Here is a 19,637-nt window from a genome sequence, read left to right as displayed (position 1 = left end):
GTCCTGTGAGGAGCGGCTGAGGGAATTGGGGTTGTTGTGTCTAGAGAAGAGGAGGCTCGGGGAGACCTTATTGCTCTCTACAGCTACCTGAAAGGAAGGTGTGGGGAGCTGGGGGTTGGCCTCTTCTTACAGGTAACTAGTGACAGGACTAGAAGGAATGGCCTCAGGTTGTGCCAGGGGAGGTTCAGGCTGGAAATGAGGAGACATTTCTTCTCAGAAAGAGCAGTCAGGCACTGGGACGGGTTGCCCAGGGAGGTGGTGGAGTCACCGTCCCTGGGGGTGTTCAAGGAGAGGTTGGACGTGGTGCTTAGGGACAGGGTTTAGTGGGTGATATCAGTGGTACGGGGATGGTTGGACCAGATGATCTTGGAGGGCTTTCCGACCTTGATGATTCTATGATTGTATAATGAGAGAGATAAGAGGTAAATGTTGACACTTGCATGCATATTCCGTATATATGTATATCTTGGCTAATAAGCCCCATATCTGCAGACAAAACATCTGCAATTTATCACAACCATAAACTGGCTAGCTAAAACTAGTTCAGCTATGAATGCCTAGCTACTTCAATGAAATGCAGACATGATCAAGACACTTGTCTTGCAAGAGTTTAATGAAAAGAAAGAAAGCTATCATTGACCTCTTTTTCTTAAAAATAGCCCTTTGAAAGGCCCTGTGAGGAATTTTCAGAAGTACTTGTACTAGTTATTTCTGTATGAACTTCTCAACTTCCTGAGCTGAGATATCTTAAGATAAGTATCAGTTCCCACAGACCTTTGAAAGATTTTCCAAACAGAACTCCATCCATCCATTTATAGCTCAGACCTGAGGCACAGGTTAGCAACAACTTTCCATAACTCAGAAGCAAGAGACAACTCTCCAGGAACCCCCGGCAGACTATAAATCTTACTATTTAATCAGCCACAGAGATAGCTAATATACACCTCAGTACAGTACGGTCCCTGGAAATGAATTATTTCCCCTTTATTCTAAAAATTTCCAGGCCCTGATAAATAATGATATTAAAATTTTATTGCTATTTTTAATACATATGGCTAGGTCATTATGCAATGGATATATTTCCCCTTTGGTTATTTTATTACCATTACACTTGAACATAAAATGAAGAACTATACTCAATTTTATACATGAATATTACGTTTTCAGGTGGCACAGATCAGTGTGAACTTTTTACTTGAATGTTAATGGGACTCTGTTGAGGAAAGCGTTATAAGAGATGACATAATAATGAAAAAAAGCTAATTAAGACAGATGGAATGGAATGTCTACATAATTGACAGGAAATAATACTTGTGGAATAAGTTCTAGTTTTCTCATGTCCACAGCCATTATTCCTACAGAGGAAAATGTAGAAGTACTCACACATCACCTACAGTTTAGAAGTGTTCTAAAGAAGACTGGCTTTATCATAAGCTGGGTGGACTGACACCCCAAACACTTTTACCTTTTGATTCTTCAACTAGAAATGCAAGACTAAGTAGTTTGGGTAATTAAACAGGTAGAAAAAACTACAAACACATTACTTGCAATATGAATGTTCCTACCAAAATATTGTTACATACATTAATTATAGATCACAAATGTGAAAGTCTCAAATAATGTGTTAAAAATTATCAAGTGTGATTTTTTTAGACATATTTTGCACGTGGCCATGCACACTCTCAAAAATTCATTTTTATAAATCAGTATTAGAGTATCTTGAAAGAATACAGGCTGGAGACAACCTGGCTGGCAACAACTTCTGTGAAAAGGACCTGGAAGCCTTGGCAGACACATTCAGCATGAGCCAGAAGTGTGCCCTGGCAACAGAGACCAGTAGATCAAGGGAAGTGATCATTCCCACTGAGCACTTACTGTGGAGTTGGGCAGGAACCTCTGCAGACCATCTAGTCAAACCCCTGCTCAGAGCAGAATCGCCTGGAACAAACTGGTTAGGCCACAAGCAGTTCAGTTTTGATATCCAAGGATGAAAACTTTACAAACTCTCTGAGCAAACTACTCCATCACTTTTTAAACATTAAAAAAAAAAACTTCACTGTAAAACATTTTTTTTTATTCCAAAACCACATCTAGAATACCACTTCCAGTTTTAGGGACCCCAATGCAAGAAAACCATCAACAGACTGGAGCAAGGGCAGAGGTCTGCCAAGGTGCTGAGGGGGATCAAGTGCATTCCCTATGAGAGGCTGAAGAAACTAGAGTCCTGGAGAAGATTTCAGAGGTACATAACAGCAGCCTGCTAAAACCTATGTTATCAAGATGACAGAGCTTAGTTTTCTAATAGCAGTGTATATCAGGAAGATGAGAGACAAGCAGCATAAGTTGAAACAAGAAATGTTCCACCTCACTGTAGGGAGAAACTTCAACAAGAGGACAAGACAAGCACTGGAACAGGTTACCCCCACAAGGTGATTGTACAGTCTCCATCCTTGAATGTCTTCAAGACCAACTGGACAAAGCCCTTAGCAACCCCATCGCAGAGCTGAACCTCTTTTGAGCAGGACATTGGACTAGATGACCTCCAGAGGCCCCTTCCTATCTCAATTATCCTATGAGCTCATGATTTTGGAAGTTGTCATTTGTTTTCCTGAAATAAATATGGAAAGCTGCAGGGAGTTGTAATCCTTCTGGCAGAACAGTTAAAGAAAAAAAATGTAGCACATAGCCATGAAACACTGAAGAAGAAACCCATTACTGCATACAGTCATCCAATATTGACCGCTGTGAGACACTATAAGAAGCTAGTGATTAACAGATTAACAAACATAACAGAAAGACAAATTTTTATTTAAAAAACTCCAGTAATCCTATTTAAAACATTTTTCAATCAAGTATGTTTTCTAGCCTGATAAGTGCTAGCCTGATATATGCGTAGCCACTTAGGAGACTGTAACTAGACAGAACAAACTAAGAAAGAAGATGCAAAGTAATTTGAGAACTCAAAATAGATTAAACTACTGTGCAATATCAAACATTAACTGCTGAAAAAGTTCTGCAAAAGAAAAATGAGAAATATTATTTCTGCCTGGAGCTGAAGACACATGCACAGACACCCCTGAAAAAACAAAGCAGCTTGACTTAATCTGCTAAAACAACAGATGATTTGAGCAAATTTTTTATGTCTTCTTTAGACTAAGAACTGCAAGAATGTCACAAAGCAACTATCATGCTGCTCAATGCCCACACTGTTGCTTATTCCTCAGGTCCCTGTGGTTCAAATATGTGCTGTTATATTTTAAATACAGTCACATTAGAAGAAAAGGGGTAGGGAGATGAGTGAGGAAAGGAGAAGTCGTAGATATTATCAGTAGCAAAACTACACCTAGGAATACATATTTCTTAATAACAGCCTTCACACTTCTGGAATCAAGAAAATGACACTGTCTGGATGGGATGAAAAAAATAAATGAGTTTTCTATTAAAAATAACAAAGGACTACAAATACATACATATTTCCGTTATTCTCTTATGCTCAGGAAGGACAAACTTGCAAGAAAGGTACTGACAACTGGACCCTAATAGTTATCACAGTATATAGCCTTTAAACTTATCCAGTCCCAGTAGGCCAACATAAAATGGAAAGCCTATATTCATCAGTATATTATGGCAATTCTACACAGATTCTTAGATTGCAGTTATCATCACAACATCACACATTCCTCTTCTCTAAAATTCTTGCACCATTTATTCAGGCATCTCAGACAAAATGTAAGTAGCCACACGTGTCTCTTGCGATATATTTTCACAGAAAACAAGAAATATTAGCACTGAGCTTGTTTAGGATTCCCCTTGTTTTTTTTATGTCTGTTTTTGTCTTTGTTACGGCTTTGTGAGAGAGAAGCGGTTTTTGCTGGTTGACTGTAAAGATATTCTATTGTGCATAGTAGATCACATGGAAAAATACTAAGGGAGGAGTCAGAACAATTTTAATGACTATTTCCAAGAAACAATCAGCAACAGCTTTACTGAGTAGCAGAGAGACCTACAGAGGATGTTCTAGGTTACTGTATATCGGCAGCATGCTTGACAAATTGAGAATCTACAGCATTTAAAGTAAATCCACACCTCAGCTGCCGTGAGCCTGCCTTGGCCCTACTGTGCAGTTCTACTCACGTCTTTGCTATGGTATTAGTTCAAGGTATTCAGCCCTTGAACTAACCAGTGCTTTTTTGTTTAGTTGTGTGGTTCAGCTCTGTGAATCAGCTCACAATAGCCCTCGGCAAGCGATCAGACTGGAAATCAGGTGCAGGAAGGTGCACAGGTTTATTATAGTTTGATATGAATCAGTTTATGAACTCTGGGCATGGTTTAATGCTAAATTTAATGATTCCAGGTTGCCTTGATAAGGGTGGTCCCACCGACCCCATACCCACACAGTCCTTGACTCCTTCCAATTAATGGATCTTGCAATATCCAGAATGCAAGTCAGCTCAGTAAAACAGTCTTTTCCCTCCTTTTTTTTTTTACTCCCTTCCCCTCAACATGCTCACTTCTACTTGGCTTAGTTCTCCCAACCAACTCATTCTGCACCATGACCCCTCCATTTGACCAGCAAAATGGTGTCAACACAGAAGGAAACAAAAGAGTAGAATGCGAGGAAAAAAAAAAGAAGCAAAACCTTTCATTTCAGCAGCACTCCGCAGATGCAGTGAATTAACTGTAACATCATTAGTCACACCACTACCATAATCTTTCAAGCCTGCTTTTGATAGATGAGTGCATCTTTGAATACATCCAATTGATAATCATTCCATTAATGTAAGAGCTTAAATTTTTATCAGTGCAGTTTAATTCCATTACAATTATTTTCAATAATTTGTTTATCAGTCCTTGATGTTTTTGTATGAAAACAGAGTTTTAAGGAGAAATGATGTCATCTCTGAATTTCTTTTTCTAGAAGAAAAGCAAAGCAGCAGCCCTACAACAGAAGATGTTCCAGAAACAGGAAAAATTGTAGAATATGTTGGAGAGGGTTTCCATTTCTTTACTCGTCTTTCTTCAAGAAGATTTCAAGTTCTGACTTTTAGTTTGATATGTGGTCAAATATTTTGAAATGCTGTTTTGAGCAGCATCTTTTACAGGGATCAATATGACAAAAGGAATATGTTTTTCAATGATGCTCCACATAAAATTGAGCTAGCATTCACTTGACCTTTAACCAGGAGAAATACATTTAAGATACCCTCAAGGAAGTTTAAGTCTTCTGTTTCTCAACTCAATATCATAACAAAAACAAATTTCACTAAGAGTTTAATTTCACAAGATACCTTAGCCAATGAAACATTCACATTAAAACATACATGACAAGCAAGAATACATCAAAGCACTCTACAATGAAAGAAATATCTACCAAAAAAAAATGCTATCAAAATAAAGAACCTGGGTAACATGAATTTAGCTTCACTAATAACTACAGCTTCATTTCATATGAATTTTTATTGTTACTCACATTTCATGACGATTTACTAATGATTGGAGGTAGTCACTTTCCACACACACAAATTCAACCTCCATGGTCTTCACTACATTAAAACCACTTGGAGAAATAAACACTTAAATTTTCAAACACTTGACTAAAGCATTTAAAAAAACAAGAAAATCACATGGGCCCTACCAAAAGGACTGAATCCATTAAGTACTGTAGAAGCACTTTTCCATTACCTCATCGTTTAAGAAAATGTTAAGAATAAATTAACCAGAGTTTTGCTATCCCTGTAACAATTTCTATTGTCACCAGAATAATACTGAAACAATTTCAAAGCAAAGATCTTCCACATTATATGAGTAGCTCATTTGAAAGCAGGGAATAATCAGAAAGAGATGGTATGAATATCACTTAAAAAAAGAAAAGAAGAAGCTGCAATGTGCTAAATAGTTGTAACCGTAATTTATTTTCTAATCAGCTCACTGAAAACAGCAAATGAACCCTGACTGCAACCATCTGCCTACTGAACATTGTTAACATTCTTTGTTGCCAGTGCAAAAGAGAAATCAACACCTTTCAGAAACTTTCACATCTCTATCAAAGGTTGACTTTGGTCCCATCACAATCCAGAAAGTCACGCTGATTATTTTCTTGCAAATATTCTGACTTTCAAAAGTCAGATTATGTTTACTTTTCAGTAAGATTCAAAACGTTCATCTCAAATGAGACAGCTCTGAAAAACAGGTATTAGATACATACTATTTTTGATGCCTATAGCAACAAAAAGCCTATAAAACTTAATTCAGGTCTTCTTTGTGAAGTCTGAAGGATCTACTTTACCATGCATCAACACTGCAGCATAAAGTGTTTCAAAATGCTAAATATCAAATACAGATGTTTGGACTACCATTTAATCTATGCTAGATTGTACTGAATCGTCCTTCACTTAAATACAAGATGTTCAGCTGCATATCTACTATTACTTGTAGATCCTTCTAATCTTTGCGAACTTATGTACCAACTAGTACATAGACACAAATTCTCCACTCTGTTACTTGTAGCACTTAAAAAATTCCGTCCACAGTTACAGCTTCCCCATGTCAAAAAAAAAATCAGACAACACTCAGTGAAGTAGCAGAAGTATCAAGACTCAAACAGATGTTTTAAAAATATGAAGATAATTTCAGAAACTAACAAGACGGCAGTTGTTAAAAGGTCGCTGTATCTATCAATTGAAAATGATTAAATATAGAAGCCAGCTTTTCAGAACCTAAGTGGGACTATTTTAGTTGGAGACTTACATAAATATTCTCCACAATTGGTGACTGAGCTGTGTAACATGCCTCTAGAACTGGAGATTTTGACTCTGATCTAGCACATCATACTGCAATGAAACATGTAGACGTTTTGATGAATAAAACTGTTGAGCAACATCTTCTTTTCTAATACTATGCCAAACTTGCAGCAGATTTCTCCAATGGGAAAATGTACTTCTCCCCTGTTTTTCATAGAAATATTCTTTCTCAACAACCTTCAAGTAGTTCAAAGCCATGACATTAATCAGTTATCTCCACTACTTACAGACAGGAAAAATCAATTTACCTGAATGCCATCAAGCAACTTGCTCATGCACCAATAACTGTCAGCTTCTATGTTCTGCAGCACTTCTTCAGGCAGACTGGAAACATCAAAATTTTCCACTTCTTCTTCTTCTGTTTCAGGAAAAGAGAGAGAAAAAGACAAGTCAATGAAGTGCACAGAATAAATAAAGCAAGGATGAGGAAAATAACTGAAAACAAAGACAAGCACCACTTATCTTCTAGTCAGAAACTTCAACGCACATTTACTTAAACAGTGAATAAATGAATAATTTATTGCTCAACTGTGTCATCTAATGGCTTTAAATGTTAATGAATACTTAATTTCTTGCAGACTGTGAAAATCTCAAACCATGCCTGGTTAACCAGAATTAATATATAATAAATTGCTTCATTCTAGACACTTTACACCTGAAAGAGGATTATCAGAAGCCCTCATGCTATGTATGAACAATCTCAGCAGAACATCTACGTTTGCATCATACACAGTAAAATATGTTGCATGCTTTCACAGAAGAAACCCCCAAAATAAACCTTATAGAAAGCCAGCAAAATGATTTAAAAGCTGACTATAGCTTTTCAAGGATCATTTGTTTGTTTCCAGGTAAGCATTTGGAATCTGAAGGAAATCAGACCAAAGGAAACAGACTATTTTTTCCCTCCAAAAAAAGATTCTCAATACTGGATAAGCACAGAACCCTCAAGGCTGTCTAACTCATAGAAATTGACTCTGTTATCACAACAAAATAATATTTTTTTAAAAATAATCTCTAATTGCAATGAATCTGAGTTTTACCACTTAGGCCAGATCACTTGATTTTAAAACATGGCATCTGAATTAATAAAGAGTATGATATACTAAAGAAGGAATTACTTCCTTTACACAATTGCAAGACAGGAAAGGATAAGCACTAAGAGAACCAAGAATATGTATTTCCTTACAACTCCTCTATTCTCTATCTCAAATCTCTGCAGTACGTTGTTACAGAAGCCTATGGACATCTTTAGGTTATCACATTTGATTACGCAAACTTAAAGCACTTACTATTCAATTGGCGATAGCCATGAGCATTCTAACATACAAGTGATTTTATCACTACTCACAGATTATCAGAAGCAAGGCGTTACCAATGCATTCTGGTGTGCACTGCCTGAGGGATCATTGTTTTTGGAATATGAAATGTTAATAGCTATAGGATGAGGAGATTAGGTTGTGCTAACAAAATATTAGTTAAGATATTGGAAAACCTGCTGAGTGGAAAAAAGGATTATAGCAGGGACCCCATAAATAAAAGCACATGATGATCCCAGAGGTACCAGGACTGTGAACAAGGCACCAGTGGTCAGTTACTGGCTATTAAAGGAATGCCACCTTTGCATTGCAGTACAGTTTTAAAAACCCAGACTGCAACAGAAGACCAACAAACAAGTACCCAACGCATCTAAGATTCCTATGTAATAAACTCAGATATAACAGGGACTTCCAAAACAGCGAAGACCAAGTAGCAGACTCAATATCAAGCTTTTTAATAACAGATCCTTTCACGAGGAAGAAACTCCTTACCCCACTTTAGCAGCATATTCTCAGAAAAAGAAGGGCAAAAGCCCCACAAATCATCATCTTCCTCCCAGCAAAAGAAAGCAAATTCTGACAATTCTTTGGGAGAACGGGATCAACACTGTCTGTACCTGGGAGGTAACAATCCCTTTGACATCGTTCTCCTCAGTTCCCATCCCCTTCTTTACTAGGTTCCCTTCACTGAAGACAGACTCATGTTTATTTCAATCCAAACTCTTCAGAAAAATATGTTAAAAGAAAAGTCTGGAGTATTACAAAAGCCAGAAGGTTTTTTTCAGGTAGAGATGCTCAAAAGTGCAACGGAGATAACAAGAAGGCAAACAGATGAGCAGGAAGAAAAAAGATTATATGTAAAGAAAACTAATTCAGATCAGACGAGTAACTAAGGTGATGTACATTTGACAAAATTAATCCAAATAAAAATGCCAGTTCTGCAGCTCAAAAATGAGACAAGGGAAAGGTCCCTTGCAAATTATCATCAGTGTCAAAATGTCCTTTAGCAAGTCCTCTGTAACTCAGAATACCCATAAGACATTCAATTTAAGAAGTCAAGTTTCATGTGAACCTGTGCAAAATTAATATTAAATGTCTACCTATCTCCCTCCGACATGCTCTGCCCTTAGATTAAAAACAAACAAAACACACACACAAATAACAAGAAAATCCCACAATTTTCAAAGAAGCCCTTTTTAACAGTTCAGAAATTAAAATCAAGGATATCAAGGATGAATATTCCCTTTAATTTAAAAGAGAAAGACTTTTCCGGGCAAAAAATTAATTAATTAATTAAAAAAGAATGATGTATCCTCTACAGCAGGAAAAAAAATTAAGGGTATGTCCTATATACACTAACTCATAAAAACTTTTTACAGTTTTACCATTTATATTTACTACTTATTCATAAGTCAGCTCACTGTGTAAAGCTGCTTAATACTTTTAATTTAGTTTTCAGAAAAAGGAAAAAGTGTGACTCATTCTTTCTCTGCCTAACAAGGTCTGAAGTAAAACAATAAATGAACCCCTATTCCTCATATAATTTATATAAAATTAAAATATACATGGAACATTATTCCTCTAGAAAGAAGCAATTTTCAGACACTGTTTCACTAAAGATTTGCAAAAGGAATGGGTTGACAACTACTTCGATGACCTGTTCCTTTGCAAATTTCCTGCCTTTGAGCACCTTTTCTTTTCATGATCCTGCTATCACATTTCTGAACAAAAAGGAACTTACAAACTGTAAGTACAACACAAAAACTCTTCTGCAGGTACTCACGAAAAGATAAGTAAAAAAAAGGATTTTTATCTTCTGTTTCTCATCTTACTTATCTTAGCTCTTTCTTACCCTGCTCTTCCAAAATCTACCATTTCACACTATAGTCTCCTACCAGAATATAAAACAACACAAAAGCTTAACATACAGCTAACCATCAAAGGTGGCCATCTTCACCTCTCTTCACAGCCAACAAAGAAAAACAAGTAGTTACAGAGGATTATCTCACTCTAAACCAGAATCATAAAATAAATCAGATGAATCACATCCCAAGCAAACCCTGTTTCTCAGTGTTAGCTGTAACTTGAGCTTAACATGACTACTGCAGAATGCAGACATAGAAAGTCTGAAATTAGATGAAATAAAACTTCAATAGCCCATCAAAGGACTCCCCAACCTGTGAATGAATGACCAGCAACAAAGAAAAATGATAAACTGCAAAAAAAAAAATAATTTGAGAAACAAGGTTGAAGGAAATTGGACAGCAAAGACATCCCAGTATTAATATTTTGGAAAAAAAAAAAATTCTAATGGTTCTAGTAAGAAAGCACCATCAAATCAGAAAGATTATGTTTCAAGAAAATAGAATGTAACTTCTGAGAAACATTTTCCAGTGTTTCCAATGATTCCTCATCATTACAAGTATGTTCACCAAGCACAAAAATGTATGTCAGAAATCAGCCTTTTTCAAAAGCACATAGGTCTGATATTAAATTCATTATTCTAGATTCTAGATTCTTATATTCTCGTATTCTTATATTCTAATATTTTATTCTAATATTCTTATATTCTAATATTTTTACTATTTTACAGAAAAAAGAAATTGTATAATTTCAATAGAAAGGCAACTATTAGCAAAAAGCGTAGGCAGCATTTAGGAATCATCCGATTCTTCCACTAAGAGTCCGTAGTTGCTAAATATACTTTCACAGACCGACACGAACAACTATTATGGAAATAAAAATAGCCCTATTAGGAAGTACTCGTCCAGTTTTCTTGTTCTCATTTTGCTCTCTCTCCCTTTGGAAGAGACATCCAAGAACATCACGATTTCCTGTGGCATATACTGGCTGATTGTTAGCATCTTCATAAGCCTCTTATATGTAAAATAAGTTTTCAGGATTTTTCATATGTTCTTTAAATATATAAGCTACTTCCAGTCCAATTTTCATTCCCATTGTGCTTCTCGTGCTGCAGAAAGAATAGTCTCATCTAATGTCAGATAATAAAGTTTTGAAACACAGAAAAAAATCTCCTGATGAAATGTGTTAAGACACCTCCATGTATTTCAGCTATATGCTTGTAGTCCTTACTGGCTACTACTAAGGCAACTGTCAAGCTTTAGCTTATAGCTCTGCATCCAAATACTTCAAAAAGTCAAAATGTGGAGAAATATACTAAGTTTTCTCACTATATTGGCTAAGAAGTATATTTTTTTGAATACATTATATTCATCAGTAATTTTCGAGTAAAATGTGGTACGTGGTGTCTCCCCACAAAGAGATACATAGTGGAAGTCATCCAGATACTAAAATCTAATAAAGAAGGCAAAGTATCATGAAAGACAGAAAGGGAGCAAGTGCTCACTGACCTGCACTCCTGCAATGGTTGCTGCATTTTATTATGGAAGCTCAAAATTGACTCTGAATATTTGAATGACACACACAACTACTGAAATAAAAATAGGACACCAAAGATAGGACACCTGTTTTCATTACAAGCTCCAATTAAGGAATATTTGATTTGCAGAATATGCAAAGTACCAGTTTACATATTAAGCATTTATTAGTGTAGGCAATAGTGCAAAATGCTTCTTTGAGGTTTTAAACTATCATTGCACGTAACTTGTAGTGGGACAGGGAGGGGACTTACTTGGATGAAGACAAACACACTTGAGATGTTTTCCAAAAAAAAAAATAAAATGAGCAAAGGGATTAAAGAACAAACAACAGAAGCAGCAAAAATAACAACCTCAAAAGTACACGAGATTAGATATTATTGCAATTTAAAAACTTTGTTTAAAAACAGAATCACAAATTCTGGTTTTAGATAACTTCAAATTTGTTTTCAATGACTGAAATCTGAACAGACAGTATCATAAAGATTAAATAACAATAATATGGGGAAAAACAGCAGGCAAACGTGTACATGTATAAATAACTTGGGGGGGAGGGGGGAAATCACTGCATAAAAAGACCTGACTTCAAAGTCTCCCAGCAACATTTCTCATTTTCTTCAGTTTCCTGTGGAGATTTTTATCATGTTATCTATGTAATTGTAGAAGACAGTAAAATAGTTGCCTGGAGGAAAATTGCTGTAGCATAGAGTCAATGACATACTGATCTGAATATGTGCATTGCTGTAAGCATGGAATTAAGTGTTCTTTACTGATTGCCATTGTACATTTCTGAAACTTCCCACAGTGTATAAAAATAAGTTTTTCCAAATAGCTATAACTGGATCCACTCCCAAAGGCAGTAACGTAAGGATTAAAAAAAAGTATTGAAGTATTAATTACAACTAATTATACATTTATTTCCCAATGACAACAGAAAATAAACATGCCGAACAGATGATAATGGCTTATATCCATTCAAAATAGGTTTCAGTATGAGGTTAAGCTTAGGCAATAAATTTGGTACAACTTGTTCAAAATGAGAAAAAGAAGTTCATATCTGATCTCTCACTGTCTTTTAAATGCATTTGATTTTTTCTAAAAACTGCTTGAATTTCACCACGGGTAAACGCATCTGCCATTACAGACAGATGGAATCACACAATACGTATTTCTACATTAATTAAACAACTGGAAAAATTTAACTTTATTTATGAAGAAATTCTGTGCAGAAATAAACCTAAAATACTGAAAACTCAGATGAGTTCACTAGAGTGGGAGTTAGGGGCCAAAATGGATGGTGGTATAAGAAAAATCTGAAAGTGGTAAAGCCCAAAACAGATCTGATACAACACCGATGACTTATGATTGTTCTTCATGTACATTTGGTATACAATGTAATACATACATAAACGTTAGAAACATTACTTCTCCAAACATCTTAAAATTGTTCTCTCTTGCAGCACTAATGTGTACAAACTTAATTCTCACATAGTGTACAAAAACTGCCGTAGATTTCAAGTCCAAACTACATAGCTGTTGCAATCATTTGCAAGGAAATCATTACAACCTTACATGCAGAGGTGCTGGTCTGTATAAAGTTCACAGTATTTTGTTGTAATCTACTATAGATGTCATAGCTTCAGATAGACTTACCTAAAAGTTACCAGCGAAGTAAGCAAATTACAAAATTATACAGTTATGATTGCATTTGGAGGTGCACAACAATATCCCCACATCTAGACGATCTTAAATATTCCACTTCAAACTCAGTTTTCAAAGACTTATAAAAGAGCTATTCAGTCATTGCTGCACTAAAGCAACATTTTTCTAAGGGGATCAGGACATAATAGAACATTTAAATGTAAATTATTTCAGTAACAATTACCTAATTAAATATTTACATAACCACATCAATATCTGCCATTGAAAAAAATCCTAATTAGGTATTTATCTGATAGAAATAGCTTTTGAGCTGTTAAGGAGTAATTACCAAAGAAAAAACTTCCCTGTCTTTGTGATACTGAAGTCACAAAGTTAAAATTAAAAAATATAAAGAACCCAATCATCTCATCCATCCAGACTTAGGTAAACATAACGTTATTGCATTTCAAATATTCCCCTATTACAAGTCATGTTCTCACACAGCCTGTATTGTTGAGTTGTCTGTTTTGACGCTGTTATTAATCTGACACTTGTTTTCAGTTCATCTCTAACAATGTCCTAAAGATGTAATAGGAAGCAGGATAAACACCTTTACACATCAGTATAAGAACGATGTTTTCATCATTAATCATTTCACTTTATTAATATTAATTTTCCAAATAATTTTACAGTGTACGGGGAACGTTATAATCTCCATTGACCTGGAGAAGACAGTAAATCACCTTCTCCAAAAACACTGTAAGCTTGATTACTTTGACCTAATTTCTATGCTCATCAAAATTAATGGATGACCCTGCAAGTACTCTCAATTTGTTCTATCACAAAGGAGTAAATATTTCATATACTTATTCTCTAATTCCAGACTGCATAACGGTAATCAGTAAATCATCGGGAGAAGTCCTTTAGTGGGTCTGCATGCTTGCCAGGAAGATTTTCCACTCAGGCTTTTCTAGACCAGGTTTTAAAGGCAAAAATATTTTTTCCCCACGAAGTAGTCCAAAGCTTGACATTAGCTTCTGTCCATAAACCACTGCACACATCTACACAGAAATTGGCTTGGTTTTGAGAATGTTAAATTTATGTGAAACACAGGGAAATTATCAGCTCATGTTGCAAATGAAACTAAAGGCATATGCTCCCCATAGGCTGCACATAACTGAGATTACAGCTCAGTAATTCAGATGAGAGAAACATAACAAATATTTATTGCTTCAACAGCCCTACCATGAAAATAAGAGTACCAAAGAGAACCAAATAAACCTTGTGGCACCAATGGGTCTTTCACACACAGAACTTGCATAGCACAGAATACAAGACTGGCAGCCAGACTCCTACACAGGTGAGAAATCTGGCCGGTAAATGCAATTTATACTCAGAAAAAAAGGTTAAGCTGGATCCCTGAGTATGACATCATTGTGAGACAGCAGTATTCAAAGCTTTTAAGATGGCAGCTCTTCTCAAAAAAAAAAGTATTTCAGCAACGATGAAGAACACAACGCTCAGTGCATATTCTTCTCAGAGCAATCACTTCAATGGGTTTGTTGCTGTCAACCCAAACAGACTGCCAGGGGGAAGCGGTGCGTGTGATACTAAATTAGGGGACTAGTAAGTAATTAGCATCGAATATGCATGACGAGCACAGGATGCTGATGAGCACTTTCACAGAATGCCTGATAAGGGAGTTTCCTGAGAAATTCAAAAGGTGCTTGGAGAATAGGAAATGAAAGATTAAAGGTTGAACTTGTCTCCCAAACCACATTTTTTAATTACCTAGTTTGTGCTTATCATTTAACTTTTTTTTAAGCATTGAGCCTACGCATACACATACACACAAACATACAGAGCAGAGAACAAGAATGGGACAAGAGTAAACCCCAGGGTGGTCAAAGAAGCCTAAAGCAAGGCCCAGGAACAGGGTTCAGAGAATACACTAAAAATATTCAGAGAATATTGTGTACTTTAGGGTATTCAGAGAATACACTAAAAAAGATGTGAGAGGAAAAAAGGAAGGAGACAATTTTTTGTTGTTAATAACAAACACAGCTAAAGACAGGAATGATAACAGTCTTTAAATATGCAAAAATTACCGGCTGGAGAAAAAATCATATCTACTCAGTGACTGGATAAAGTAATGGGTTTCAGCTGCAGGAAGAGATTTAGATCACCAGATACCAGCAGGAGACGGGGTGCTGGGGGCGAGGGAGATCACAGCAACAAACTCACTACGCACAGCTTCTGGTGCCAGACTCCCTGCAGCACAGGACAAAAAAAGCACTATGTGGAAGTCAGTGTAATGCCTGTTTTCATGCTGGAAACTTTTAAAATGACAGACCGCTTTTCTCCTAGATACAGTCGATCCTAACTTTGGGTATGACATTGCCTGGGATAACATCTTCAAGTCCTTTTCAGCTTCTGCTGACCAATGACATGAATGTCGTATTTGTGGACAGGGTAGAGGGCAGTGACTATGAAAACACCCCAAAATTTTGCACGGCAATGGATCTAAGTTAAAGAAACATGACAAAAAAAATAAATTAAAAAAATCTAAGATCAGATTCACACACCAATACGCAGTGGTATCTGTATAGACAGAAAAATGACAGATCATTTTTCTCTTCAAAGTACTTCTATAACACCTTCAGAATATTGCAAAGAAATCTGAAAATTCAAAATTTAATTCTGCAGATGAACTGTTTCGTTGCATTCAGTGTTACTAGTTATGTTCAGTTGAACTACACACTGATATACTAAACTAATGCTTTTTAAAGAGTCCCTCACACTAATAAGGAAAAAGAATTATATTTCATGGAACTCTAGATAGAGCTGTTTACAAAATGTATGGTTCATTCACTCAAAAACACTTCCAAACTTCTAGTAACACAAGAGTTACAGTAAGAGAACCTCAGTCAGATGCAACGAAGGTTCACTTTGTCTGAACATCAAAAAATTTTCTGGGTATGGAATTACAGAGAATTTAAAAGACAGTCTATGTCTTAAGACAATGCTATTAAATACAATAGCATTGTATTTTTACAATGGGAAATCCTTTAAAAAGAGTCTATAAATTAATATACAGATTTAAATAGGAATTATTTACTGGAGTGAAGAAAGCAACCCTATGAAGGCCAAAATGTAATTATAAGTTCTAAAAACAGTCTGTGTATCTGCACATGGAAGGATGACTTTAACAAGTATTAAGACTTCTTACCTGAAACTGTCAAAAAAAAGAAATTGTCCTGCACTTAACTACTTATTATTAAAAGGTGGTAAAAGAGAACTCATTTGAATAATCCTATAAACACTAATATGTTTTAATACATTACGTAGATAACTTTAACAAGGCTAAAGGTTTAACTCGAATAAACATAAAAATGGTAAAAACATTCAAGAAACTGTACGTGAACATAAACATTTAAAAACTTCACAGGTTCAATTTTTTCAGGGATGAAAGACTGAAAAATTTGTCACCCTCAAGTAAGCTCAACAACAATTTACATACAACAATAACTCAAAGTAAGAATAAATTCACACCCTCATGGGAAAAAAATGTTTTAACCTACTACTAGCATTCAACTGAACATCAAAATAAATTCTCGAACTAAAAGAAAAATGGATGGCAGAGGAAATAACTGCTTTTCCATGACATCCTATGCACAAGCCTATGATTGTGGCAGTTTGCTGCAAATCCAAGTTCTACAGTACTGGCCAAGTGTCCTTACAAATAAGGAAGCACATCCTTTTCATTATATCCCACAACATTACAGCAAATAAGGAAGAAATGCATCTAACAAACTTACTGCCTTATTTAAAACAGAACATACGAGTACCATCCACTACTTGTACTTTTTTCTTTTAGCATAAATTGCCAGATACTGAATTTTAAAAAGCATATTTGAACAGGATGAACTCTGACTACAACGGTTACAGTACTTCTTATATTCCTTAACTGCTGTGTACATTCCTTAACTACCTTACTTTGCTGCAATCTATAAATTTCCCCGAGAAACTGTAACGTTTACCTGTGGGGAAAACAAACCAATTCTGCATCCTTTTCTCATGATATTCAAACACAGTTTTACATACTATATAGGTATTTATCATTAAATGACACAACATGGGTATATCCTTTCTCTAGGGAAAAAAAAAACTATACTCAAAAATAGTTTAATTTATTTCTTTCCTATGTAAGTGTAAGAATGGCAATGTATTTCAGTACAACTGTAATTTAAGGAAAGTAATTCTTTATCTCATAATCAACCAAAGACAGAACATGTAAATCAGTTCAGAAATGTATCTTTAATGACAATTTATAAGTCAAGAAATTGAAAGAAATGTTTTGCTGTTTTTTTTTTGTTGTTGTTTTGTTTTTTAATAAAAAACAATGTGCTACAAAAGCATTAAACATTTTCTGTTACTATGAAACTGATTACTTAATGTTTTTCCCCTTCTTTGGTCATTGGTTTTCTTAAGTACTTAATTTTTCACTTCTGTTTTATAATATCCTTTTTACAGAATATGGTAGAAATTCAAAATTTCAGATTTCCCAAATTAGTAACAAGCAAAAAATCCCCCCGCTGATGAAAAAAGATCAATTACTTACAAAAGATGTTTTTACTTCCCTGTCCATGACTGTAATGAAATTGTATTTAAACTGCAAGCAAAGCCTATTCAATTAAAAACAATTTCACCATACAGATTTCTGACAACTGTATCTGAATTTGTTTGAATATTATAAAACATTAACCATACATGTTATTTAAAATAAAAGAAAAAGCTGTTTATAACTGTTTAAAGTGCTGAGTCATCTTATTTTGAAAACCTTCTCATAGGTCTTAAGTTGTTACTGATCTGCATCAACAGTATTTGAATGTTAAGCTCCTGACAATTTGTACAACATGTTATCATTGCTTAAGTAATTCCTCCTCTTTTAGCTTTTCTTCCTGTGAGCTCCTTCATAATAAACCCACAAAGTTGTGACATTTGGACGCCAAAAGCCATTAAAGTCATTTCCCAGTCTGTTCGAAAGCATGCTTGAAAAGATTTAGATCTGCAAGTATAAACACCTCTGTGCTTCTGCACTATAAAAGATTATCATTAATTATAACTATACAGAGACCGTGGGGAGAGTAAAAGGAATGCACAAGCCAAAACTAAAATACACAGCTCCCTTCGGAATACACGGCTCTCCCATAGTTACATTAATTGTAATTAACTTTCTTCTTCTTCACAATTTTTTTCCTTTTTACACCCGCCGAAATCTTTTGGCATCTCTTCAATCCCATTTAAATTCTTCTACCATTATTCAAGTTTTTGTTTTTCATTTATTCTCATGATGCAACATTTCCAGTTTGTAGTTTCAAATAAAACACTTTTCAGTAAACTCTCACGACTTCCTCCCAGTACAAGAATATTAGTTTTGTAATTGTTTTCTGAAATGAGACAGAATAATCCACTGAAGATATTTCAATCTTACCAGAAATCTATTATTTTAAGGTAACATTCATATTATCGGTTTCATTATTTATTTATTTTTTTTAATTCTAGGGGTATACATCAAACATCACAAAATAACACACCTTTTTTAAACACTGATGTGAAGGCTGGGCCACAAGTTGTAACACACTTAACAGTATTCTCAAAATACTCTTTATTCAGATGATACGGAAGCATGTAGATTAAAAAAATATGACAGGAAGAAAGAAAAAGGAAAAAAAAACTCAAAGTCTACTTGAAAATATCTGCACTCACAATAACAAGCAGAACAGATAACAGGAAGCCATAGGTATATGGAAGTCTAATCCAGTTATTTTTGCTTTAACAGCCGTAAGAAATTTTTGTACTAGAACAAGGTATTATGTTAGGAAGAGTAAGAAGGTAATCTTATGCTTACAGACATAAATGATTCAAAAAAAAAAGTATGTGAAATGGAAGTTGGCAATTTTTCAGTTACTATCGCATGCCAACAAAGAAAAAGATCACAAATTTTCATTTCATTTTCTATATAACAAGAAAGGCAGTCATACAGCAGCATCTTTAAGATAAATACAACGAATTCAAATAGTGATACCTGGAAGTAATTACTACCAGTCAAGAGAAATCTTAAGACTGGTAAATCCCCGGTTTTGACACCTAGTTTAATCTCTGAGCTAGTGTTTGCTCCTTCAGTAGTTGCTCTTACAGCTTATCTCCATATCCAATCTTTCTTAATCCCTTTGGACACTTCTTTTAAAAAAAGAAAAAAAAAGAAAAGAAAAGCTTGTCACCAGAACAGAGATAAAAATGTCTGTTGCTTACCACACTTTCAATAAAAATACAGCAATATAAGTACAAAAACACTGCTTTGAAATAATTATTTAGGTAGGTTAGACAGCTTCGGGGTTCAGAGCGCACCTACTTCAGATGTCACCCTGAAAATGGAATAGCGTTTTCTAACATTCCAAGTCTGAATTACTCAGATATTT

The 19,637-nt window shown here is 35.1% G+C and overlaps 1 protein-coding gene across 1 annotated transcript in view; it reads right to left on the bottom strand.

Moving 5' to 3' along the window:
* The window catches only part of TBC1D22A (TBC1 domain family member 22A), a 174,595-nt gene that overhangs the window by 103,899 nt on the left and 51,059 nt on the right, over positions 1–19,637 (bottom strand). The window contains exon 9 of the mRNA XM_083794758.1: positions 7,049–7,158. Within this exon, the coding sequence (XP_083650884.1) occupies positions 7,049–7,158 (110 nt within the window). The remainder of the gene's footprint in view (positions 1–7,048; positions 7,159–19,637) is intronic.

This window comes from Anser anser, assembly GCF_964211835.1.
Source record: "Anser anser genome assembly, chromosome: 1".
Lineage (NCBI taxonomy): Eukaryota > Metazoa > Chordata > Aves > Anseriformes > Anatidae > Anser > Anser anser.
Note: the sequence above shows the minus strand (reverse complement) of the source record. Positions and strands in the feature narration are given on the sequence as shown.